At 32.2% G+C, this 25,199-nt stretch overlaps 2 protein-coding genes and 1 pseudogene across 2 annotated transcripts; 2 read left to right on the top strand and 1 right to left on the bottom strand.

Moving 5' to 3' along the window:
• Positions 1 to 316: 316 nt before the first annotated feature.
• LOC114757682 (small nuclear ribonucleoprotein-associated proteins B and B' pseudogene) lies at positions 317 to 3,537 on the top strand (annotated as a pseudogene).
• Positions 3,538 to 4,462: 925 nt separating this feature from the next.
• Positions 4,463 to 9,166, bottom strand: LOC114757688 (CTD small phosphatase-like protein 2). The gene is made up of 5 exons (XM_028946769.1): positions 8,996 to 9,166; positions 7,340 to 7,418; positions 6,358 to 6,885; positions 5,484 to 5,824; positions 4,463 to 4,964 (listed from the first exon to the last, which is right to left on the bottom strand). Exons 2-5 carry the CDS (start codon positions 7,377 to 7,379, stop codon positions 4,803 to 4,805), a joined length of 1,071 nt encoding a protein of 356 aa, XP_028802602.1. The 5' UTR covers positions 7,380 to 7,418; positions 8,996 to 9,166; the 3' UTR covers positions 4,463 to 4,802.
• Positions 9,167 to 18,312: 9,146 nt separating this feature from the next.
• Positions 18,313 to 22,882, top strand: LOC114757687 (calcium and calcium/calmodulin-dependent serine/threonine-protein kinase-like). Its single transcript, XM_028946768.1, has 7 exons — positions 18,313 to 19,114; positions 19,599 to 19,653; positions 19,901 to 20,011; positions 20,222 to 20,454; positions 20,893 to 21,100; positions 22,426 to 22,485; positions 22,563 to 22,882. The coding sequence occupies exons 1-7, from the start codon at positions 18,384 to 18,386 to the stop codon at positions 22,737 to 22,739; spliced, it is 1,575 nt and encodes a 524-aa protein (XP_028802601.1). The 5' UTR covers positions 18,313 to 18,383; the 3' UTR covers positions 22,740 to 22,882.
• Positions 22,883 to 25,199: the final 2,317 nt, after the last annotated feature.

The following is a 25,199-nucleotide window of genomic DNA, read 5'->3' as shown; positions in this document are numbered from 1 at the left end:
TCATTAATCCTTATGTAGAGACTAAAAATATCAATAGAATAAAGTTATAAGAGCTAATGTTATTAAAAAGATAAAATTAAATGTTTAATTAAAGAGAAAAAAATACATAGGTACCAAATTAAAAATTGAGAGAAAGTATAGGTGCCTTCAATATGGTTTTTCCAAAAAAAAAATTAGAATAAATCGGTGTGGGTTTCTTCCGCCGGTGAATAACAGTATCCGGGCCCCCACCTCTTATTTGGGTTTTCGGGTCATGGGCTTGAGAAGTTGAAAAATAAAATTTCCTTGAACCCTAAAACCAGACGCAGTCCACGAGCACGACGCTGGTGGTCCGACGCTCCTCTCAGTTCCTCAGCGTCGACGGCGACGTCGTCACTACACATTCCTCTTTGGCTACGCTACTCACTTACTCGCTCTCTCCTCCACAGTAAGTGAACTATTCGACGGCAGGCACCACTTTTCTCAGCGTCGACAGCAGGCAAGTCGCATTCTTGTTCTTCTTCGAATCCACTAAGCTCAATTGGTCACTATTGCGGTGTGTGTTTCCTTCTGCCTTCGAAGTTCTAATGTAGTGGATCTGACTGAATAAAGCTCAAAAAAATTTTGTCAAGACAAATGGAGTCTGATTCTCGGTTTTAAATCCTGGACTCCTGGTCATTAAATTTAAAAAATTAGCTGTAAATGTTAAGAAAAATGGATGTCGGGTGTCTGGTGTGGTTCTGTTTTTATGTGAATGAGAGTTTGAATGTTTGATAATACGTTTCTAATTATATAATGATATGTTTCTGATAATACTGTAGTTGCAGTCTTTACATTGTCATACTATTTCTATTGCTTTTTCCAGAATTTGAGTTAGTCTTGGCTATTTGAAGTGGGGGCAGTTTTTTTAGCTGGCTTTATGCTTATCAGAGATAACTCGGTGATTGTGGCATTTTAGTTAAATCTTTGGAATTTCAACAAACGTATACTTCTACAAAAGCTGAAAGGCCTTTGATTTTTCTATTCAAATACTGAAGATGTATTTTAAATTCATAGATAGGTGGGTGTTGACAACTACTGAGATTTAGATCCTATCTAACTTAAAAGATGCTTAATAAGGTGTAATGAGGTGTGAGTAGAATGACAAATGTCATTGCTTTAAGCCAAAACATTATGCTCATTTACTCATAAGGGGAAGCTGTTTATATAAATAGTAATCTATAATAAATAGTTTTAGTTTATTTTGTTTCCTCTACTTTTCATCTTTTGACAAAAGCTTGGAAGTTGTTCACTATATCTTGTGTCTTAATACATCCTAGGAAGCACCCCTTTAATGCGTAAGATATTCCGTAATCTCCAATGTACGAGAGTGTTTTCTAAATATCTGTGTTTATCTTCTGGTGATAACCGGTGATAATATTCTGTTTTATCCTGTTTTTAATGATAATTAAGTTTACGAGTTTAACTTAATTTTACTATAGATGATGATTAATTTTATTATGTTTTTTCTTTATATTTGTTTTGTCATTCTGTGGTTTAATACTTCAGTAATTCTAGATGCAAAATTAAAAAAAATGGACTTCACTGTATTTTTACTAGATTCAGTCTTGGTTTATTTTTCGTAAAAAAAGTTCAGGCTTAGTTGAATTGTTCTGAAAGGATCAAAATATTATGGGATAGCAAGAAGAGGCTGACAGTTGATTGTGAATTGTTTCATATTTGTATATTGCTTGGAATTCGTTAATATATAGATGCTTATCATACTGTTTCAATTTTTTCTTATAAAATATTCAATATTCAAATCTACTACTTTATATCAGAAGCTAGCAAAATGTTATTTATAATCTACTAGCGGTTGGCTTTACATACTTTTTACGCAATTAAGTTCAGTCTCAAGTGATCATTTATTGATTCTTCAGGAAGGCACCATGTCGATGTCTAAGAGTTCGAAGATGCTTCAATACATAAACTACCGCATGCGGGTCACCATTCAAGATGGCCGCCAGCTTGTGGGTAAGTTCATGGCATTTGATCGCCACATGAATCTTGTCATTGGTGACTGTGAAGAATTCCGCAAGCTACCCCCTGGCAAGGGCAAGAAGACCAATGAAGAACGTGAGGATCGCAGAACCCTTGGCCTTGTTCTTCTCCGCGGTGAAGAGGTCATCTCCATGACTGTTGAGGGCCCCCCGCCTCCTGAGGAGTCCCGAGCTAAGGCTGTTAATGCAGCCGCTTTAGCTGGCCCTGGTATTGGGCGTGCTGCTGGTAGGGGTGTTCCCACAGCTCCTGTTGTTCAGGCTCAGCCTGGCCTTGCTGGCCCTGTTCGCGGTGTTGGGGGTCCTGCTCCTGGCATGATGCAGCCCCAGATCTCCCGGCCTCCGCAGCTGTCTGCTCCGCCAGTGTCATACCCAGCTGGGCCACCTCTGATGCGCCCGCCTGGGCAAATGCCAGGGTATCCTGGGCAAGCTCCACCGCAAATGGCCAGAGGTCCACCTCCACCAATGCCACCTGGGCAGTTTCCTTCTCGACCAGGTGGTCCACCACAGCCGTTCCCAATGCCTCCACCTCAGTTTGGACAGAGACCCATGGGACCACCCCCTCCTGGACAGATGGTGAGAGGGCCACCTGCTCCACCGCGGCCTGGAATGCCAGCTCCACCTCCTCCTCGACCTGGCATGCCCCCTCCTCCTGGTGGTGCTGTTCCTGTATATGGACCACCTCGACCAGGCATGCCGCCTCCACCAAACCCTCAGAATCAGCAACAGTAATGGGTTTGAGTAGGTCTGTCTCTGTTTGCATCTCTTTGTTCTATGGTTCATCATCATCATTATTTTCTTGAAGTTTAAGAATTTGGGCTGTTGGGAGACTTCATGTGCATGTGGCTTCCAGGTTACTGGCATTTCTTCTGGTTTAGAAAATAACGTCTTGTTTGAAAGATTGCCTTTTTAATCAAAATGAAGGATTACCCAGTGAAGAAATATGTAATGTTAGAAATCAAAATGAAGGATTACCCAATGAAGAAATATGTAATGTTAGAAATCAAAATGAAGGATTACCCAATGAAGAAATAAGTTCTGTCAGGACCTTGAAAACTGTGTAGACTTCAAAATTTTGCTGCAGAAATGGGGTTTATTTAATCATCTTTTAATTGCTCTTATCCATGCGTTTGACGTTGTTCGTTTTCTTTCCATATTATTTTCTGTACTGATTGGAAGGCTCAAAGTCAAATCATTGTCGCAGGTCTTTTAGCTGGTACGGTGAGGAAGCAGGGCATCGAATTTCTTGCGATCACTTCAAATCTAGCTTTTATATGGGAATCAATTGTTTCTTGGACACTTTGTTGTCTTGTGAGGATTTGTTGATGATGTTATGTTAGAATAGTATCACCATTTGAGAGGAAAACAAATGTGTAAATGCAATCTGAGAACTAGACACACTTGATGACGTTGTAGATTTGGAGGCAAATTTTTGCCATAATTCCCAAAGAAGTTGAATTATTTGAGATTGTGTAGGATGGGATAGGATTGGAGCAATCCTATCTTTATTAAATCTTGTCAAGAAATCATTTTTGTCATTGCCTATCATCGTATCCCTCTGATACATGATTTATCTAGGTTTAGACTTAGTAAGTGGTGATGAAAAGATTATCAATAAATTGGCGATATATACATAATTAAATTTATAATTTTATTTTAGGTTTTATTCTTCTTTTCTCTAACTATAGATATCATATGGAGACCTATCATCATATCCCTATAAAGTATTTTGACCAGCTAATTTATTGGTCGATTTTCCCTTCATACCGAACGAACTAAATATTCGTTCATCGGATTCCAGTTAAATTGGCCAGTCGAGTTAGGTTCTTAATATATTGGCACAATATTCGTCATCTTGATAAAATTATTTAAACAATTTAGATTTACTTTACTTTGTTATTTTCAAAATAAATTAAACTTCTTAATTTATATAATTATTTTAAGTTAATTTAAAATAAGCTATTAAATCTCTTCACGTGTGCGTTTAAAATAAACCCCATCGTTCGCAGTTGTTTAGCAGTCGCGTTAGTTTTTGACAGTAACACTTTAAAGCCATAAGGATGCATTGCATCTTTTCACTATCATGCAAGCAAATGTTTATAGAAAACTGAGTAAACTTACTTAATAAAGAAAATATCAAATTAACGCCGTTAATAATAGCAAGTAACAATCACCCGTATAATTTTAATGTAAGTGCGAATATGATAAAGTTCCCTTTGATTGCGTTGAGGTATGACATTGTTGCTTTCTCTGAGGATTCAAAGGATTCCCACCTTTCATTGTCAGCACTTGGAAGAAAAGAGATTACTATTAATAAAATTCAAAACCTCTGATTTTCTGAAGTCATATCATATTACATAAAACACAGGAAATAAGGAACGAAAATAGAAAAAAGAAAGAAGGAAAAAAAAATGAGAGGCCTATAAATTTGACGCTTGGAGAGAAACTTAACCCAAAAAAAAAAAACCAAATAACTTCATTATAAGCAAAATTTTTACTTACAAAAATCTGGCAAACTGGGCGCTAAGCCGTTTATGAAAACTCCCTATAGAGAACAACTAAAAAAAGCCAGGAAACGTAGCTAAATTATTTTTTTGAAAAAATTTACTTCTAGGCAAAACTATTTTCTACACGTACTAAAGGCATATATACTTGAGTGGGGTTATTTGAACTCACAGAATATGGACAATTGGACAGGTAATCCTAGGACTAAGATTCCAGCTACTGCTTCAAATAGAAGACCAAGAGATCCACCAATCCAATAGAAGTGGAACTGAGTTAAAACCACTAATACCTCCAAGCCCTGAATTTATTTGCAATGACAGGTCGAACATCATCCACGTCAACAAATGTCTCGAGAAACGGAAGCAAGGACATCAGAGAAGAATCAGAAGCGTCGTCAAACCAACTTTCAATGGGGATCCCATTATCAGGCTGCAACCTGAATACCTAAAAACATGAAGACAGAGAAAGTTTTAGTATCTTATGCAGTCATCAAAGCAACAATGGTGTACGACACCTGGTCAAAACTTTACAACACGTCTGGATGAAACTGTAATCGCTAATTATAATGAGAAAGAAATGCCCAATAGAATAGTAAAAAATAAAACTGAGAAGTTTTTGCTCAATCAAAGAATCTAGAGGAGCTCATGAATGTAGAAAACATTAGATTTGAAGTGAATCTGTTAGACAAAGTATTTTGGCAAATAGCACACTGGATTACAACCAGGATTTATTGAAGTCAAAAAACTGATTAGATACGTGATATACATTGGGAGAGAGTAAGAACGGATAAATGTAATGAAGCTAAATGAACCCCATGCATAACCATTAGGCCAGCTTATGTATTATGCTGTAGTATCTGACGTTATAATATCTTTTAATGAAATAAGTTAACAATAAGTAATTAATTAATAAATATATTGAAAAGCATAAAAAGGCTCAAAGAATCAAGACGAAGAGATGTACCTGAGGAGAATTGTCAATTATAAATACTTTTGCAAGGTCAAGGCCAAGAACTGTCAAATCTTTAGTGTACACTTCATCCAATAAGATGCATGAGTCTCGGTATCTTCTACCAGAGAAAAATTTTCCGTCCGGATCCAGAACATCCAGCAGCTTTTCTGCGTAACACCTTTGACTAGCTGTGAAAATGATGACTTCAAAAATCTCTGATACTCTTTTCAAAAACACTTCAAGGAAGGGCCTTTTTCGTACATATACAGTTTGGTCCTTGTTATCATTATCAGCGAAATGGATTGTGAAGTCAACACCATAACATGGCTCCCATGTAGAATGGACTAGCGTTTCTATTGAACCAACAAAATATAAGAGTGACAAGTTATTTAAGATATACATATATATTAAATACACATATCAAAACATCAAACATGCAGCAGAAAGCAACAAGTGTTTGACTTATGTGCTAGTGCACATTCTAACTCAGATAGAAAAACCTATCTTATACTGGTAATTTACAAAAGCAATTTTATAATAAAGAGGCCTTCCATATTTAAGGAAGAAATATGAATAATTCCAATCAAAAGGAAACTATATAAAACCTTAAAACACTCAAGTGGCAATTCCACTATAAAATGTAAAAACTAATGTGTGTAAAATATCATCTGCATCCGAATATACAGCATCCAATATGATCTAAAGCCTAATCATGCATCAAAATGCGCAGTAATAATGATCTTTTATGGTAATGAAGCTCATAGATCATGTTACAAGGGGGGGAAAAAGACAAGAACAAAAAATTCTGCAAAAATTTATCCAAGCATTGAAGGGGCACTGAACTAAAAGAAAGCCTTCATGAATACGAAGATGGAAGAAGCTTTACCATCCAAATCAAGAACAAGGGTATGCTTCTTTTTGCTTGTTTCCTTGCTTACTAGCGCAGGCAATGAATTAGATTCATCTGACAGATCAAAAAAAGTTTTAATGAAGGACTCTGGATCAGAATAATCTACTTCATTGGAATCAATCGGACAGTGGCTGACTTCAAAATCTTGAGCTGACTTAGTCTGAAGGCACATGTGCTGAAACCATGCATTATCAGACATCTGCTGAGACTCTTCACAAGAAGCCCCATATTGGGAGTCTGTTGCCTCCATTGTTTTCTCAAAGGAGGGAAAAAGCATGAATGCCTCTGTGGCATCATACATCAAATTTGTCCCAGAAAATTCATGATCAGAAAAGATACTATAATTGACATTATTGCCAAATAAACTTATCCTCTCAGTAGGAATTTCAGTGAAGCACAGATCATTTATATATGGGTCTAAGGCATCTAAGACATCAGGTGTTTGCCAATCTGAGGAGCTATTGTCATCCACTTGAGGTGCCACATTGATTCGCTCTCTAACTACTGCAATATGAAACCAAAGCAGGCACACTTGTTACAAATAGAAAAGCAATACAATAAATAAATCATTGATAATAATGCAAAATTAAGGCTTGCAATAACTATCAACAGACGGCACTAGGTGGCCTGGGACATGCCAGAAATAAGCATATGGGCCAAATCTACATTTTGAAAATTCTCCTGAAACCCTGAAAAATATCTTGCTGAAAGTATTGAATTGAAATTGTCTTTGTATTGTGGTTCTCAACCCATGAGTTATATCGTTTATCTGGCATAGAGGTATTTTCCAACTTCCATCACTAACAGTATCTAGTTATTTTTGGTTGTCCATCTAGGAAGCTTCGCAATTTTTTCATCCTCTTTGATAAAGTTTATTCTTTCATTCACCGAATCACCCAACCAAAAGGAAAAGACTCAATGTGAAAAAAAATGAAGCAATAGGGTTCAAGGTCAGTACCTGCATCAAAAGGGTCGCAGTCAGCTGAAGGAGAAGACATTATTCCCGAGCCAGCAGTAAGATATGATAGGAAGGAATCCTGCCACCAACAAACCATCACAATACGCACAGCCAAATACAGAATATTCTATCATAGAAATAAAACAGGTCAAACTTCTTGAATTGAAAACTCCAGGTTTATCTCAGCCTGTGAATTGTGAATTACAAAGGAAAAGTGACCAGTTTCAAATAATCAATTCCTACACAACTGAATTTCTCACTAAATTCCCACAAGAAAAGGATTTTAAGGTGACAGAACAAGCCTATATATCCAAACCCATTTTCCTAAGCACAACACTCAAATGATATCAGTAGATAAAATGAACTCCAGTTAAAGTTTGTAGTTTTCTTGCTCATACTTGGTAAGAAACTTCGGTTATGCAAAGAAGACCAAGTAACAGCATATGAGAAAGAGAGATCGCATAAGTTCCACAAACCAAAGCACTTTATACAACAACACAAATAAACAATGCAGGAAATTTATACACACATGATAAACTAGTCTTGGACTAAAACTTGCATTGAAGGCGCTTATGAAACCATGCCCAAACATTGATATAGGTCCAGGGGACCAGCCAATACAGTCAAATATTTACTACTTTCTCACTTTTTCCTTGCTACTAATGTCCATCCTTAACCACCACCCTTTCCAGAAAAATATTAAAATCATGCCCAATTATAGTTTGCAATCACTGGGAACTAATGATGGCCCAAGATTTAGTTAACTCAAAAACATTTCAACGAGAAGCCCATTGGGACCCTTTACAGTTTCTGTTATTCATCACAATCAGCTACACATCATTAATATGGCAGTTCAGTGAATGGCATCTAGTCTAATGAGTACTCGCAATTCACGGACAATGAAGGGGGTCATTCAAGTTCACCACTTACTAGAACTCAGCATCCCAGCACAGAACTATTTGAATTCCCGTATTAAGTTACTTCCAGGCAACCCCCGCATGTACCAAACTCGATTGTAACACATAAGAACAAATTTGAGCACGACGCCTTATACTAACCTTGAAGAAAATAATTGTATAAAGATTAAAAGAGGGGGGAAACGTATATCTTAATGCTTGTATGAAATTACTTCTTTCGTATTTCATTCATCCAGCATCCTTATTTGACGATTTTCTGTTTCTTCAGCATAAGCCCAACACACAAACAAGTCACGAAAACCTCTAAATCATAAGATCAAAGAGGCGATTCAACTTAACCCGCTCAGGCCAAAAAACATCGACCGGCAAAAATTAAAAACGACAAACTTCATGTCGGCTCTATTCTCCCTGCGAGGCTAGGCCCCGATTCCTAATTAACAGTAAAGTTAAAACACACCACAACAGAATCAAAATCAAATTTGAATCGAAACCAAACCAACTTCTTCTGCGAAATAAAGCGCGTCTTGAACTTTCATACACAAAAAAATATATATCGAATTTCAGTAACCTCAAGTATGGAATACTTAAAAACAAGAAAACCCCAATTCACCGAAACCATAACTAGCAGCAACCCAGTAACGCAGAAGCTATCTCGAAAAACCCCACATATAGAGACTAAACAAAGAATTCACCAGAGCTTTCACATACAAGCGCAAACTAGCAAAAGAAGGACCCTTACCCTAAGCTCCGACGATCCTTGCCTTCCTTTCTCTCTTTCCCACCCAATTCTGCACCTCCTTCTCTCTCTCGTCCTCCGAAGGCAGAGAACTGAGGCAGAGAAGAAAGAAAGCGTCAAAGGATGTCTCCGATGAGCTTGTGATAGTATATATACATGGAAGTTCAAATGCAGCGAAGAGGTTCCGAAAAAGGCGAAATTGACGAGCTCAAAGACGAAGATCAACGAACGGCTAAAGATTTAAACTTGATTTGGAAATCCAACGGTGGATAATGGAACACGAAGTGATGGCATGTTACACGTCAGCATTTGGAAGTCCCGTGTGTGTGGACGCAACTGGCAGTGACAGCAGGAACCAGGAAGGGTCGTATGTTCAACTCACAAAAATCCGAATTTTTTTCAAATTTTTCACAGAAAAAATCTTTATCCACGTCACACGTGTGTATTTATCGCATATAAACTCTTTTGACTTAGGGAGAGGACCTGAATTAATTTATTTTAGATGATTTTATGTTCTACAAAATAAATATAAATATGTAATACAAACTGCAAATTTATTTTTAGAAGTTTTCAATTAAAACCATTGATGCCTTATAAGATTTTTTAGATTTAATGTCACTGTGAAAATTTTAAAATGTCAGAATATTATCTATTAGAACAATCCATATAAACACATATATTTATCTAAATAGTCACATGAAATTCTATAATCATCAGAGTAGTAGCAGAAGGCTTATAAATATCTCTCGCCATGCTAGATAATTCAAAGAAGCAATCCATAATACTCACGTTTTTATCGGGATTAGATACTGAAATCATAAAATATTATTAATAGAAAAGATGTCAGGATCTCTTCTAACTAAGAAGTGGACACAGTAATGGAATTGGGAAAGAGCCGCTACCAGTCAAGGAACCTCAAGAACCATGTATTAGGTTTTCTTCAAATGCTCACTTAGTCAGCAGTCAAAACTCAACCCACAATCAAGGTTAAGAAATGACTAAAAAGCACTAAGTCTAAAACCTACCTAAATTAGGCCTAACTGATTAACGAGCCACACTCAGGATATTTTAATTAAAACAAAATAATATAATATAATATAAAATTTATAATTAAAATATCTCACATTGTCCTCTCTCATTAAAAAAATTAGTGTTGTCAGTTAAAAAAAATTAGTGTTAACTACTCCCCGGTCCTTGATATAAGATCATATTTCTTAACATCCTTCCTCTCTCACTTATTTGATTATAATTAAGGAAGTATCTATAGGGGCAATTTAGAAAAAATTGATAAATATGAAAAATATGTCATATATTTAGAATCAAAATTAACTTAACAATTAGGTCCTATATTAAGAATCGAAAGAGTATTAAATATTGATATGGAATTGTTAACATTTTTAACGTTAAGAACTAATATTGCTCTATTTTAATACTTTTATAATAATCTTAAATTTAAAAAACTTTTAACACAATATTGTTTTTGAGTAAAAAAAAATTCTTAGATAAATTTGCACATTAATCCTAAATTTTATATCATATAATACGAAAGAGTTTCTTCTTTAATTGGTTGCGAAGTTTTCCACAGAATTATGCATTGTGTGATTGATTTTCAAACATTTGCTTGTATAATTCAATAAGTATAAAAGTCAACATTTATCATAAGTAAAAAATATTATTTATTAATAAAATGAATTTTTCAAAAAATTAATACAAATAAACAGAAAATACAAGTCAACTTAGAAGATTAAAAGTGAAACGATGCCTTACTTTAAGAACCAAAATAAAATGATCAACTAATTCATACATTTAGGCTGGATTTAAATGGAGGGGAAAATGGAAGAAAAATAAGGATGAGAAAACACTAGAAAAAACTTTAAAAAATAGTAAATTTTTTATTTATTTTTCCCTTTGCATCCAAATTAAGAGTTTAGAAGGGAGTGCCATTAGCGATAAATCATTAGCTTCCTATGATTATTTTTCTTGTTACACGCTTCCTATAAATATTTACATCATCTATCCTCTCACCAAGGGCTTGGGCATCCAACTTTTCAAGTGCTATAATTGGCCCAAAATTATTGAATAATTGAGTTTTCGGCTTAAGCCAGCATGTTACCAAGACACCCATACAAATACACAGACGTGTGTGTATATAAAGTATATAATTCATGAACTTACTATTAATATGCATATCAATCTATAAAAAATTAAAACATGAACTCAGGTCATGTGCATCACATTTAGTTTATTTTAAATTAATACTCTGATAAGAATTCAGGTTACTAGAGTACTACCTCCGGTCCTAATTATAAAAGCCAGTTGACTAATTTGAAAGATTAAAGAATAAATTGAGTTAGTTATTTATCCTAAATAGGTGTTTTCTTTCCCAAAATATCCTTGCTAATCAAGTGTATTAACTAGAACTATAATTATTAGAAGGATTGTCTTAAAAAATTAATAAATACGAGAGACAAAGTGAATTAAGGTCTTATATTTAATACAAAATAAAAGTCAAACAGAATATTCTATTAAGACCAGAGGTAGTATATTGAAAAACGTGTAAACTTATAGTCTAAACTGATATCGAACACCTTCCTTCTTAAACTTGAAGTTATAGTTCAAAATATAATGGGTGTGTAAGTTATAATTTAAAAAAAAAACTAGAAATTGATGTTAACTAACTATTCCTCCGGTTCTTAATATAAGACCTATTTAACTAATTTGATTAGATTAAGAAAGTTAGGTAAATTAGTTAATTATGATAAATATGACATATTTTTTATATACACCATAATCATCTTTCTTAATATCTTTTTTTTACTTAATTATACTTGAGGGATATTAATAGGGGTAATTTAAAAAAATGATAAATATGATAAATAAGTCTTATATTTAAACTAAAATTACCTTAACAATTAGGTTCTATATTAAGGATCGGAAGAGTACTACCTCCTGGTCCTTAATATAAACTCGTTTGACTTTTATTTTGGTCTTAAATATTTTCTAATTCACTTTGCCTCTTATATTTATTTATTTTTTTAAGATAGTCCTTCTAATAATGGTGATTCTAGCTAATAAACTTGATTAGCAAGGATATTTTAAGAAAGACAAATCCTATTTATTGCAAATAACTAACTTAATTTATTCTCTTAATCTACTCAAATTAGTTAAATGGAATAAATAATGGGTTAATAATGGATAAGATACCAATTAATGATCAATTCGTTTTAAAGTTGACTTGTTCAATTTAAATTTCTGAAATTAATTATTGGATGCTTATTTCAAATCAATCAATATGATCTATGTTATTTTCAATTAAGTTTTTTTTTATGATCTTGAAATTTAAGAAGTGTCATTCATATAATTAATTTGTTATGCAGAGATTACTTCTTGGGAAAAAGATAATACAATAACCTAGAAATTGCTAATGAATGAATCAATGTGGGTGAATTTTAAAATTCCAATTCAGACTCTTTGTACTATTTTGAAATTTTTAAATCTTGTAAAATTACACAAATAGTCTTTACTTTTTTTAAAAAAAAATATTGCCACCTCATTACTTCTGGTTGTCGAAACTCCAACGCTAATGACCCTACAGGTGGCCAGCTGTCAGAGCTCCAGCGACATGTCACCGGAACTTCGGTGACCGATCAATGAAGCTCGGATAACTACTCTTTCTTACATACTGATTACTTTTTTTAGTTATTGACTATATTTATTTTTAGAACTCTGATAACTACTTTTGTTTAGCTACTAATTACTCTAATATTGTAATTGACTACTTTCATTTTCAAAATTTTGTGACTACTCCTATTTAGCTATTGACTATTCTAGTTTACTATTGACTTTTTTGTTTCAAAAATTCAAAAAATGTATTAAGTGTTGTCGGAAATCTAGTGACTATTTGTTATTTAGTTATTTACTATTCTTTTATAGTCAATAACAATACAAAAGAAGTCACTAAAACTTTGAAAACAAAATAGTTAATAGTTATACTAGAGTAGTCAATAACTATATGAAATAGTTACTGAAATAAAGTTATTTCATAATATTTTAAATTTTCAAAATAGTACAAGGGGTTTTACTTGAATTTTGAAATTCACCTATTCTAATTTATCCTTTAGCATTTTTGGGAGTATTTGAATGTTTTTCCCCTTAACTTCTTTGCTAAAAAATGAGATTAATTTCAAAATTTTGAATTCAATTAGATTTTTTTCCAACACTAATTTCTGCCATTTATATTTTAATTTCTTTTTTTTTTTGTTTTAGTCTATGTATTAGCCTCTTTGTCCAAGTAGGTGAAAGCACACTTAAATAATTAATGGGGGAAAATGGCAATAAAAACCTGCAAATTTTATAATTCCAGAAAAGGTACTGCAATTAATATAAATTCTAATAAGAGAACCAACTCCAAATTGACATTTTGGAATTCAAAAAAAAAAACAAGTATATCCTGATTTGTGGGGAAAAAAAATTAAACAACTCCTGGCCGGCATCTCTGTGAATTTTTTTTTTTTTGGTAAATGGTGCTGGTGGTATTTAATCCTTTCATCACTTGCATCCCGAAATTAAAGATGACTATTGAGCTAGTAAACTTTGTTGATATTATCCTATAAATATATAAATTAACTTGTTTACCTAAACTACAGATCATTTACAATACTTATATGGGTATTAACTAGACTTCATAAGAAATTAACAACTTTTATTTATCAAGTGACAAGACCACTCATTTACAAATTACAACACCTAGACCAGTATTGATTAGACTCTACTAAAAATAATAATAATTTTTGTTTAGCAAGCAACAATTCTATCCATTCACAACATTTAATAGCTAGATTTCATTAGATACTAACTAGAGTTCATCCCATAGAAATAAAAATCTAAACAACAACTTATTTTATTTCACATTTTGCTATTTCATAATTTTATAGATAATAACCTTTTTTAAAAAAAATCGTTACTCATATTCATACCTAAAAAAGTAAATCAATTATTTTACTCTACAAGTTATTACTTTATACGCATTAAAAATTCAATCAACACATTTCACCCTATCATTTTAGTTATAAGTAGATGTGGAACCATTTTAATCAGATAAAACAGTGCGCATATTTCATAGTCTTCACTCTCCAATCATGAGTTACGAGTAACAAATGTATTTTATCACACTGCCAGAAATTAAATACTGAAATTTAAGGTAGTAATCAAATTCGTCAACGAGAAAAACAATCATTGGTTGCGTCTGCATTGAATGAATCTTTTTGACCTCATTATTCTTTATACAACTAAGTGTTGAATTTTTAAAGTTTTTTAATTGTTCTCTCTTATCAATGAGTAAGCATGAGATTAAGCTGACCTTAAAGCACACCATGTTCTCCATAATCATACAACCTCTTGCAAACAAAATGAAAATCTAATCATTTATAAAACTCTGTCATAATTGAGAACAATTTTTATTAGTCATTGACCCTCAATTAACACTATTAATATTTTATGACATTAGTTAATTTCTTTTTTATGATACAAGGCGGGCTCGAACCCACATTACAATACACATACATACAAGTATCACTCGACCAAATGGCCGTCGGTATACTATTAATTTTAAAACAGTTCATTAATATGCTAGTCTCAACTATTTAACAACTAGAATAGTTTATATTTGGCATTGATTAGTAACTAGATGGGAATTAAAGATTTTGAGGATATCTAAAATTTGAAAGCCCAAAAAAAATTAAAATATATTAGATAAATTAGAATTAGAGGGTAAATTAATGGAGAGCGATACTGGTATATTTGTTATCATATGACTGGAGAATCATATTCTAACCCTCCGTTCGATGGAAAAAAGTTGAGATAAAAAAATTGGAGAAGAGAAATTTTTTTTAAAAAAGAGAAAATTTGAGAAAATTTTAGTATTCTTGTTGTTAGTTAAACTTTCTTACTCTCTCTATTCGCAATTTCCTCTTTATTAAAAATTTTCTCCAAAACATATGAAATTTGAAAATTAATTAATTATTTAAAAGATATCACATTGATAAGAAATAAATAATCAGTAAAATAATAATATGTGTACCCATTCCCCTTTGATACCGATATATTGATTTATAACGCAGTTTGTCCCCAAAAAAATAATATACTTCTCCGGTCTTTAATACTACCTCCGGTCCTAATTATAAGACTCAGTTGACTAATTTGAGGAGATTAAGGAATTAAGTTAAGTTAGTTATTTGTAACAAATAAGTATTGTCATTCCTAAAATATCCTTGCTAATTAAGTGTGTTGGTTAGAACTATCATTATTAGAAGGACTATCTTGGGAAAAAATGCATAAATATGAGAGACAAAATGGATTGGGGTCTTATAATTAGGACCAAACTAAAAGTCAAACGGGGTCTTATATTAAGGACCGGAGGTAGTGTAAAACTTATATAATTAATTTGATTAGATTAAAAAAATTAAGTAAGTTAGTTAATTATAAGAAATATGACATGTTTTTCCTAAAACACCATAATCATCTTTCTTAATATCCTTTCTTCCTTACTTACTTGATTATGGTTGAAAGAGTATACAGAAAGATAATTTAGAAAAAATTTAATAAATATGAGAAATATGTTTTATATTTAGAACCAAAATTAACTTAATAATTAAATCCTATATTAAGGACTGAACAAGTACTTAATTATCTTATCTCCAAAATGTTGACGTAACATTCTCCCGTGTTTGTTTTACTCACGACTTTGGACTATCTGTATCTTCCCCTTCTATTTAGGCCTGGTTAGGTCCTTGTTTGTTCTTTTAATTTTGACTGTGGTTCATTCACATTTTATTTTTTATTTTTTTTAACTTTGAAACTAATAATTTATTGTCAAGCCAAGGATCATTAATCTGATAAGGTCTTTATTATTTTCATAACTGCAATTTAAGAACATCTTTTGTATAGTTTCTCATATTTTAACTCCATTTGGTCCTAAACATAAAAGTTAGAGAGTTAATTCATAAAAATTAAGAAAAATTAAGTTAATTACTTTTAGAAAATATGTGTTAATTTTCTTAAAGTTTCCCTTTCTATCATATACATTTAAACTATTCTGATAAATTTTTTCTTTAATATATATGAATAATATGAATAATTTGAGGGAAACATTATAAATTTGGAGTGATAAAATAGATTGAGTCTTATATTTATAACAAAACCAACTCCTAATTAACTCTTACATTTGAAATCAAAAGGAATGTTATTAATTTTTGTATACAATTATTTGATATTTAATATTATCGGAGTTATATTTTTTTGGGTGAAATTACTGGAGTTATATTTGATTATTATTAGCTCCAATTTGGAGTAATTCTACTAATATAATTTTTTATCCCTAAAATATCAACCACTAACCTTAAATTTATTTAAGAGGAATCAAGTATATTTTACTTGACTCAACCCCTTTTGTTTTTTATTTTTTATTACATTTTCTAGTGAGAGTTATATGCTTATTTTGTCTTAATTAAAAATAATAATAAAAATGTAAAATTTATATATAATTATTTTGCTTTTTATATTTTGAGTTTATATAATTCAATTAAAATTCTCTCTTCTATAATTTTTAGGATTATATTCTTCTCTTCATTTATTTTGTCATTATTTGATAAAATTTGAACCAACACATCTCAAACTTCAATCGCTTTCTACACACAATCTTTACCCATTTTTTATTAACATCTATAATTCATGCCTAGCTAACTATTCATCTGGAATATGCCTCCTCGGCAAGAGAAAAAGACAACTTATACATGGTATGTGTTAATACGTTAGAATAAATTATACTTACCCGATCCTTAATATAAGACTTATTTAACTAATTTTATTAGATTAAGAAAATTAGGTAAGTTAGTTAATTATAAAAAATATGACATGTTTTTCCTAAGACAACATAATTATCTTTCTTAATATTTCCCCTTTCACTTAAGTATGGTTGAAAGAGTATCCATAAGGATAATTTAGAAAAAACTGATAAATATGAGAAATATGTCTTATATTTAGGACCAAAATGAACTTAACAATTAGGTCTTATATTAAAGACTAGAGAAGTACAATTTTTTGAATAAAAATTTAGCAAAGTTACAATATTTTATTTATTTTTAAGGATATGTATAAACTTTCTTTGAAATAAAAAAGTTACCAGTAACTTTAACATTATTTTAAACTTCTTATGAAAGTATTCTTTAATAAGAAATTTTAAAGTAGACAAAGATATAAGTTACCATTGTCTTTTGAGTTTGAAGAAAAGCTTACATATGTTGGAACATAAATAGAGAACCCATATGATAGAACTCACATAATTTTAACAAAATTTTGAGAAAATCCTTATAACTTACTGAAATTTATTTCTGATTTAATAGTTCAGCAATACTTATTTGATGCGTTGAAATTTCACGATTGATATTTCCCCTTTTTCGGTGGAAAAATTTTACTGTTGATCTTTAAGGGTTTGTTTGATATGAGAAAAATGCAGGAAATAGAAGGAGAGAGAAAATTTTAATGAGCTCAATTTAAAAAATTAGAGAAGTGGGGTTAAGAACTTTAAGTTAATTTTGCTTGCTTTTTTTTTATCTTATATCTTATTTTTTGCCAAAATTTTATAACCCCACTTTTCTAATTTTTTAATTCGAGTTTATTAAAAATTTTCCTTTCCTCTCTTCTCTTCTTATTTCCTCATATCAAACATGGGGTAACGTTAACTCAATTCAATTAATTTTTTTTTTCATTTGCTGAAAATTTCCCTTTTACCTTGGAATTAATTTTATTTGCGCCAACCTGATTCTTGACAAAATGGATTTGAATTTTCAAACCAATTATTAATCTAGCTATCACCATTCAGTTCAAATTTATAAGAGGAATCACACTCTTTCCAAACCACAAATTCTGCAACTTACTTTTTAAAATGTGCATAAAAGAAAAAAAAATTATTAGCAAAATTTTTTTGCATTGGTTTTTTTTTTTTTTTTTTTTGCCCTTTCATACTTTCTTTTCTTGTTTCCTTTTGGCTGATTGCTGAATGCATAAACTTCTAAATATTACTATAATTTTTGTTCTTTTGGCCCATGGAATATTAAATTATAATTGCAAAGGCAGTTGACTCTCCCTTTGTCTATTCTAAAACAACTACTAACCTCTAGGCTTTATTCTATGGACCTATCTGAATTTCCTTCATATTTTATGTTACAAACCAACACAAGAACTCTTACAGGCTAATGTCAATCTCAACCAAAACGCGTTTTCAAATCCTCTCTTTCATCATTGAACGTACCAGTTCTTTAATATTCTCTTCTGGTTCCTTCCTTTCTTCTCCCTGCAATTTCTTTCTGAGGCTTCAAGAGCACCAACCGTTATCATGGGGATGGAAACCAGAAAGCTGTCAGATGAATATGAAGTTTCAGAGATCTTAGGAAGAGGAGGATTTTCTGTTGTCAGAAAAGGCATTAAAATATCAGGCAGTGAAAAAACCCAGGTAGCCATAAAAACACTCAGAAGAGTAGGTACATCTTCTGATCCTTTTGGATTTCCAAAAACTCAGAAAGGTAATAAGACTAGCATAGCTGCCATGGCCATGGGGTTCCCAACATGGAGACAAGTTTCAATATCAGATGCTTTACTCACCAATGAGATCTTGGTCATGAGGAAGATAGTAGAGAACGTTTCACCTCATCCAAATGTGATTGACCTCTATGATGTTTTTGAGGACTCAAATGGAGTTCATCTTGTTCTTGAGCTTTGTTCAGGCGGCGAGCTGTTTGATCGGATTGTGGCTCAAGAGAAGTACTCAGAAGCAGAAGCTGCAGCTGTAATTCATCAGATTGCAGGAGGACTGGAGGCTATTCACAAAGCAAATATTGTGCACAGGGACCTGAAGCCTGAGAATTGCTTGTTCCTGGACAGTAGAAAGGATTCTCCTCTGAAGATCATGGACTTTGGGTTGAGTTCTGTGGAGGAATTTACTGACCCAGTTGTTGGTTTGTTTGGATCCATTGATTATGTTTCACCAGAGGCTCTTTCTCAAGGAAAGATTACTAATAAGAGTGACATGTGGTCTGTGGGAGTGATTCTTTATATCTTACTCTCTGGGTAAGCATTTTGTTTTCCTAAATGTTATAGTTTTGCCAAGAGACTCTTGAGTAGATCCAACCCTACAGAATACTTGTAGGTGAACCAACCATAAAGAGACATGTAAGCATGTCAGAGAAAATATGGCTAACATGCTTGTGTATCTATTCATTACTGGCTTGATCTAAGACTAGACACCTAAAGAATTTTCCAGTTGTGTCAGTCCCATCCCCCTGTACCCTGCCCAGAAAAGATCGATTCTGAGTTACTACATGCTCAAGGGAGAATCATGATGAAGTCTCCAGAAAAAGAAATAATTACTAATAAGTCCTAATAATAAGTGAGCAATCGTTATTTTCTATACTAAAAGTTGTCATTGTAGACTGCTCTGTTATCATTGAGACTTTTTAAGTAATTATGTTTCTTATTTAGGACTTCAAAGCAATTCTTCAATTCCTAATATAAGACATCAAAATGCAGCACATAACCTTCTTTAATGTTGCAGGTATCCGCCTTTCATCGCTCAGTCCAATCGCCAAAAGCAACAAATGATCATGACTGTAAGTAAGATACATCTCAGCAAGATTAAGAGCGTAATTTCCAGGAAACCAGAAGAATAAAAAATAATTAGCAATATATCAAGACATACATGTCAAAGTACATTCTTGAATTTTGCTCTTTTGTGGCCTTATCAGAGACATCATCCATATGCATACACCTTGCTTCTTGTTCCTTCATAGTTCATTGTGATTAAAAATGAAATATATATATATGTATATTTATATATATGTATATATATTCCATCAGGGGAGTTTCAGTTTCTATGAGAAGACTTGGAAGACCATTTCCTCATCAGCAAAGCATTTGATTTCAAGTCTCCTAGCCGTTGATCCTCATAAGAGACCTAGTGCTCTGGAGGTAATCTTTTTTCCTATTCAACAAAGCAGTAGTTTCTCCATGTTTTTATCTCAAATGATTGTCGTAGACAAGCCAATTTTGCTCCCCACAATCAATTTCAAACATCATAAGTAAATAAATCTGACATGCCATTAAACTTATAACAGTTCATTAACAGAGTGGATGAGAATTCTAAACACTGCATGCCTCCTGTGCTATTTCTTTGAACAGCTTCTCACTCATCCATGGGTCAGAGGAGAAATAGCTAAAGGTGACCAGATGGATCCTGAGATTGTTGACAGATTGCAAAAATTTAATGCTCGCCGCAAACTCCGTGCTGCTGCAATTGCTAGTTTATGGAGCAGTACAGTATTCTTGAGAATTAAAAATTTGAAATCCTTGTTGGGAACCTATGATCTTACACAAGAGGAAATTGAAAATCTCAAGATACACTTCAAGAAAATGTAAGTACTCAGAATTGGAAATAGGATTTCCCTGATATAGCCCAGCACTTTGGAAAGGACCCTTAGAGACTGCTTACTACTTAGGTACGAAGCATTGAGAATGATAAGTAAAAATTAGGACTGAGATTGAAAAGACATATCAAAAGAGTGTTTAATATTAAAGACTACTTACTACTTAGGATTGGACAAACCTACATAGGGGAATGGGTTTGCCAAATCTCAAGTAATAAGCAATCACTCATATGAAACACTTTTTTAATGAGTTTTCTCAATTGCCAACTCAATTCTCATTTCTAATTCTCAATGCTTTGTACCAAATAGGATTTTAGATTTCTGAACTATAATGCTTAACCTGCTATTGATGAAGCTGACATGAGCCCTCCAATAGTCTAACTGCTATTTGACATTTTTTTTTCAAATGGTTTTGGTATTTGGTAGTTGTGCAGATAGAGACCATGCCACTCTCCCAGAATTTGAGGAGGTGCTAAAAGCAATGAATATGCCATCACTCATCCCTCTGGCACCACGCATATTTGACATATTTGACAACAATCAAGATGGAACAGTTGACATGCGTGAAATACTCTGTGGATTTTCCAGCCTTAAGAATTCAAAGGGTGATGATGCTCTCCGTCTCTGCTTCCAGGTGACCCTTTCATGCTCTATCTAATTCAAATACATGTAGCAAATACTACCTTGGATCCTTAATGTAAGACCCAATTAACTAATTTGAGGAGGTCAAGAAAGTTATTAAATTATTTTAAAGTATTTATATTTATAATTTTTTCTCAGACTAATTTGCTTTATTTATAAATTGATATATAATCTAATAATACATATAAGTATTTTAGAGAGATTATGTAAAAATTGCTATAATTAAGTAATGTAGCAACTTCTTTTATCTCCTCAAATTAGTCAGCTAACTCTTATATTTAGGACCAGAGTTAGTGTGATCTTTAATAAGATGCAATGATGACGTGAAACTTTTGATGAAAAGGGAAAAGGGAATATCCTAATTAACCACTTCGGCTTCACGCAAATAAAGATAAGGGGGTATCCTAATTGACCGCTAGCTCTTATACTGTTTGCTCTGTCATTACTTAACCATGCTGAGGTTCTCTTGTCCTAGTTTCAACTAGTCATATAAATTTTATAACAAGTAAAAACAAGTACTACCTTCGGCTCTTAACATAAGACTTTGTTTGACTTTTATTTTGGTCCTAAATATAAGACCCCAATCCACTTTGTCTTTTATATTTATATTTTTTTTTTCAAAGTAGCCCTTCTAACAATAATAGTTTTAGTCAATACATTTGATTAATAAGGATATTTTAGGAAAAACAACACCTATTTAGGGCAAATAACTAACTCAACTTACTTCCTTAATCTTCTCAAATTAGTCAACTGGCTCTTATAATTAAGACCGGAGGTAGTAGTTTGATTTCGCATTGACCAATTTCATAGTTGTCAAAGTCCATTTCAGCTAAAAAGTTTATGCTAAAGGGAATGATTATGAGTAGTTTTCATTGTAACCTCTAACATACCCCATGACAATGAGGTCCCCACAAAAAATAAATAATTATTAGTAAGTCTCAATAAAAAGTGAACGGTTGACATTTACTAATATAAAACTAGTCATTACAGGTTATTTTGCTATTAACAGAACATTTTAGTAATTATGTTTTTTACTTGAAATTTCATTGCAATCTTTTCTTTGAAAATACTAGAGGCCACATAGTGGTCAAATTCTGTTTATAGCATTAATTTTGAGTTAGTTAACACCCGCTTTCCGCAGGAAATGCATCCTGAAATAACATGAAAAAGTAAAGAAACCTTTCTATCACTGAAAAGCCCTCACAGAACCTATATAGCACAAGAAGAAGAACTGAACTAGCTGATTTAATTTGCCTCTTGCTTCTTCTTCTTTTTTCTTTTCTTGTGGTAATTTGCCCATTGTCTTTTGGACAACAGATGTATGACGCAGACCGATCCGGGTGCATTACCAAGGAAGAAGTAGCATCCATGCTAACGGTAATGAACCTTCCATTCAATAAAACTATATTCCCTTTGTAGCTTGCTTCTTTTTAACATTTGACTTTATCGAACAGGCTTTGCCAGATGATTGCCTGCCAGCTGACATCTTCGAACCAGGCAAATTAGATGAGATATTTGACCTCATGGATGCCAACAGTGACGGAAAAGTCACCTTTGAAGAATTCAAAGCTGCCATGCAGAGAGACAGCTCTCTGCAGGACGTAGTCCTTTCCTCTCTCCGCCCATCGTAGTTTCCCCTACAATCATGTTCTGCTTTTGTAATACTTTACAGTAAACTAGTTCTTATATTTAGAACGGAAGATAGAAGCTTTCTTTAGATTTCATAGCGTAGGAGCAAACAAAGTCGACTGCTAAACTAGGAGAATTCGTGCCACGAAATTTTTAAGGGTTAATACAATTTTTAGTTACTCAAAATTGCTTTTATTTTGATTTTGGTTTTTTTTTAAATTTCTTTTTATTTAAAATATTGATTCTTATAAATCAAGACTATTTTGTCTTTTGAGGAACCAAAACCTATAATTTAAAATTTGTGAAACAAAAAACGAAGACAAACTTGAAAAATTAGAGATAATTTTAACCCAATTTCTTAAATGACAATTAGGAACTTATACCTCTACATGTCATACTAAAGCGACCTAGCTGTAACGCTTATGTGGTAGCTGAAAGCTAGTTACAAGTCCATCTTAATTACTGTGCCTATCAAGCTAACAGACAGCACAATTCAGTGCATGCAGAAAAAATTGAGACTAAATATTTGTTTCCAGCTTGAAGAAATATTAATATGTGAGAGGCTGAACATGCAGAATATGTATCATGCATTGAACATATTATCTAAATTTTTTTGGGGAAAAATTATTTTTCTTTGCTTCAACTTATTATTCGAAAGCTTTTGCTTTTCTGCAACAATTTGGTTCTTCTCCCTTCTTTGGCGCCTTTAAAAGCTTCTGATGTTTTTTTTTTCCAGAAAAAAAAATCTATATGTGGCTATTATAATATACGCAAGAGTTAAATTTGTTAGTTATCTCGGCAGCCGGTAACATTGTTTACTCTCAGGTTGCGTTTGGTAAGAAGCATTAAAAATAAGGGATTGAGATTGTACTGTAATTGAGAAAAATATTAAAAGAATGTTTATTATAAGAGATTGTTTATTACGTGGGATTAGCCAAACCCATGTACGTAGATTGGAGAATACTATGGGGAGATGTGATATTCCCCAGTCCAATTTTCATGGTTTGTCTAATCCATATAATAAGCAATTACTTATGCTAAATACTATTTTCATAATTTTTTAATTACAATCTCAATTTCAATCTCTCATTTTCAATACGAGAGCTCAAAGTAACAGATTTTAGCCGTAGAGATTAATGGATATAATAAAATAGCAGTCAAAATTTACGTTAAATTATTTATATTCATTGTATCAAATTTACAAGTCTATCTACGCATTTTAATAACTAACAATAACGAAGTAGTAAGTGTTTATATAAAAATTTACATTACAAAAACTTATACAAAAATTTTCAAAATATCACAAGTAAACTTACAAGCACATACACGTATTTTAACGTTTTACAGTGTCAAAATAATAAGTGTTGCCATGTTGTTCCAAAAACTTAAACCAATAAATATAAACAACTTGACCCCTTCTTCTCTTAAAAAATACAAAACCAATAAAAATTACAAAAATTTACACCTTATTTGGATGAAGAGAAAAAGGAGAAGGAAAGAAAACTAAGCAGAAAAAAAATGAGGGGAGATGTGTATTTTCTCTTATTTGGATGAGAGAAAAAAAATTGAGAAAAAAATAAAGTACAAGAGCTATCGCATTTTCTCTTTTACTTTTTCGTAGAAAATTGGATGAAAAGTTGTTTTGGATTATCGGCCCTCAGAGGCACAATCATATTCTGCTTTTTTATTTTTTTCGGTGTGAACGCATTCTTTTTCTTACTTGTTCATTTTTCTCCTGTGTGCTTTCATCAAAACTTCAAATACTTTCAGGGATATGTTCGTTCCTCATAATTTTTCTCCTTTTTCCGTCTTTGTCCCCTTTTTATTAATTAATTAATTAATTTATTTTTGTTATAATTAATTTTAAAAAATTATCAACATTTTATTTTTACTTTAAAAAATTAACACTTTTCATCAAATCAATTACTCACGCTATCATGTCCATTTTAACCCATTCATTTTAATATTATATTTTTAATATTTGTTAATAATGTTAGATGAGATATAATTTGTTTATTTCTTTTATTATATTTAATTTCAAAATATTATCTCTTTTTATTTTTATCTTGAAAAATTAGGTTTTAAAATAGAATATCATGAAAATATATCTTTACCAAATAATCTGGTTTTAAATTGACATGATGATAGTAAGGTTAGAACGATGCATTGTGATGTCTGATTTAATTTTAAAGATGATATATGCTTACACAGAAGGGTATTTTAATTATTTAGATGTTTACTCTTTTTTTTTAATATATTTTCTCTCGTATATCTAATTAGAAAGGGTGATAATATTTTATGTCTAGTTTTCTGTTTCACATTTTCTCTCTCTCTCATCTTTTCAACCTACCCAAAAGGAACATGAACTATAAATATTGAGTAAAACTAAGGAATTAATTTTTTTAAAAAAAAGAGCATTATTTTTCTATGGTGTATATACATACCGTGTGTTGGCAAAATAT

The sequence above is a fragment of the Neltuma alba genome, unplaced genomic scaffold (genome assembly GCF_004799145.2).
Source record: "Neltuma alba isolate B1F8T4 unplaced genomic scaffold, ASM479914v2 tig00010616_pilon, whole genome shotgun sequence".
Classification (NCBI taxonomy): domain Eukaryota; kingdom Viridiplantae; phylum Streptophyta; class Magnoliopsida; order Fabales; family Fabaceae; genus Neltuma; species Neltuma alba.
The sequence above is the reverse complement of the archived record's forward strand: the minus strand, read 5'-3'. Positions and strand labels throughout refer to the sequence as shown.

Excerpts from the sequence above, each read along its gene's own strand:
- LOC114757687 (XM_028946768.1), top strand. The coding sequence starts at position 18,384 with ATGGGGATGGAAACCAGAAAGCTGTCAGATGAATATGAAGTTTCAGAG. Across the intron at positions 20,012-20,221 it reads AGAGACCTAGTGCTCTGGAG|CTTCTCACTCATCCATGGGT; the intron begins GTAATCTTTTTT and ends TTCTTTGAACAG. Across the intron at positions 22,486-22,562 it reads AAGTAGCATCCATGCTAACG|GCTTTGCCAGATGATTGCCT; the intron begins GTAATGAACCTT and ends TTTATCGAACAG.
- LOC114757688 (XM_028946769.1), bottom strand. The coding sequence starts at position 7,379 with ATGTCTTCTCCTTCAGCTGACTGCGACCCTTTTGATGCAG. Across the intron at positions 6,886-7,339 it reads CTGCGACCCTTTTGATGCAG|TAGTTAGAGAGCGAATCAAT; the intron begins GTACTGACCTTG and ends TTCATATTGCAG. Across the intron at positions 4,965-5,483 it reads TAATTGACAATTCTCCTCAG|GTATTCAGGTTGCAGCCTGA; the intron begins GTACATCTCTTC and ends TCATGTTTTTAG.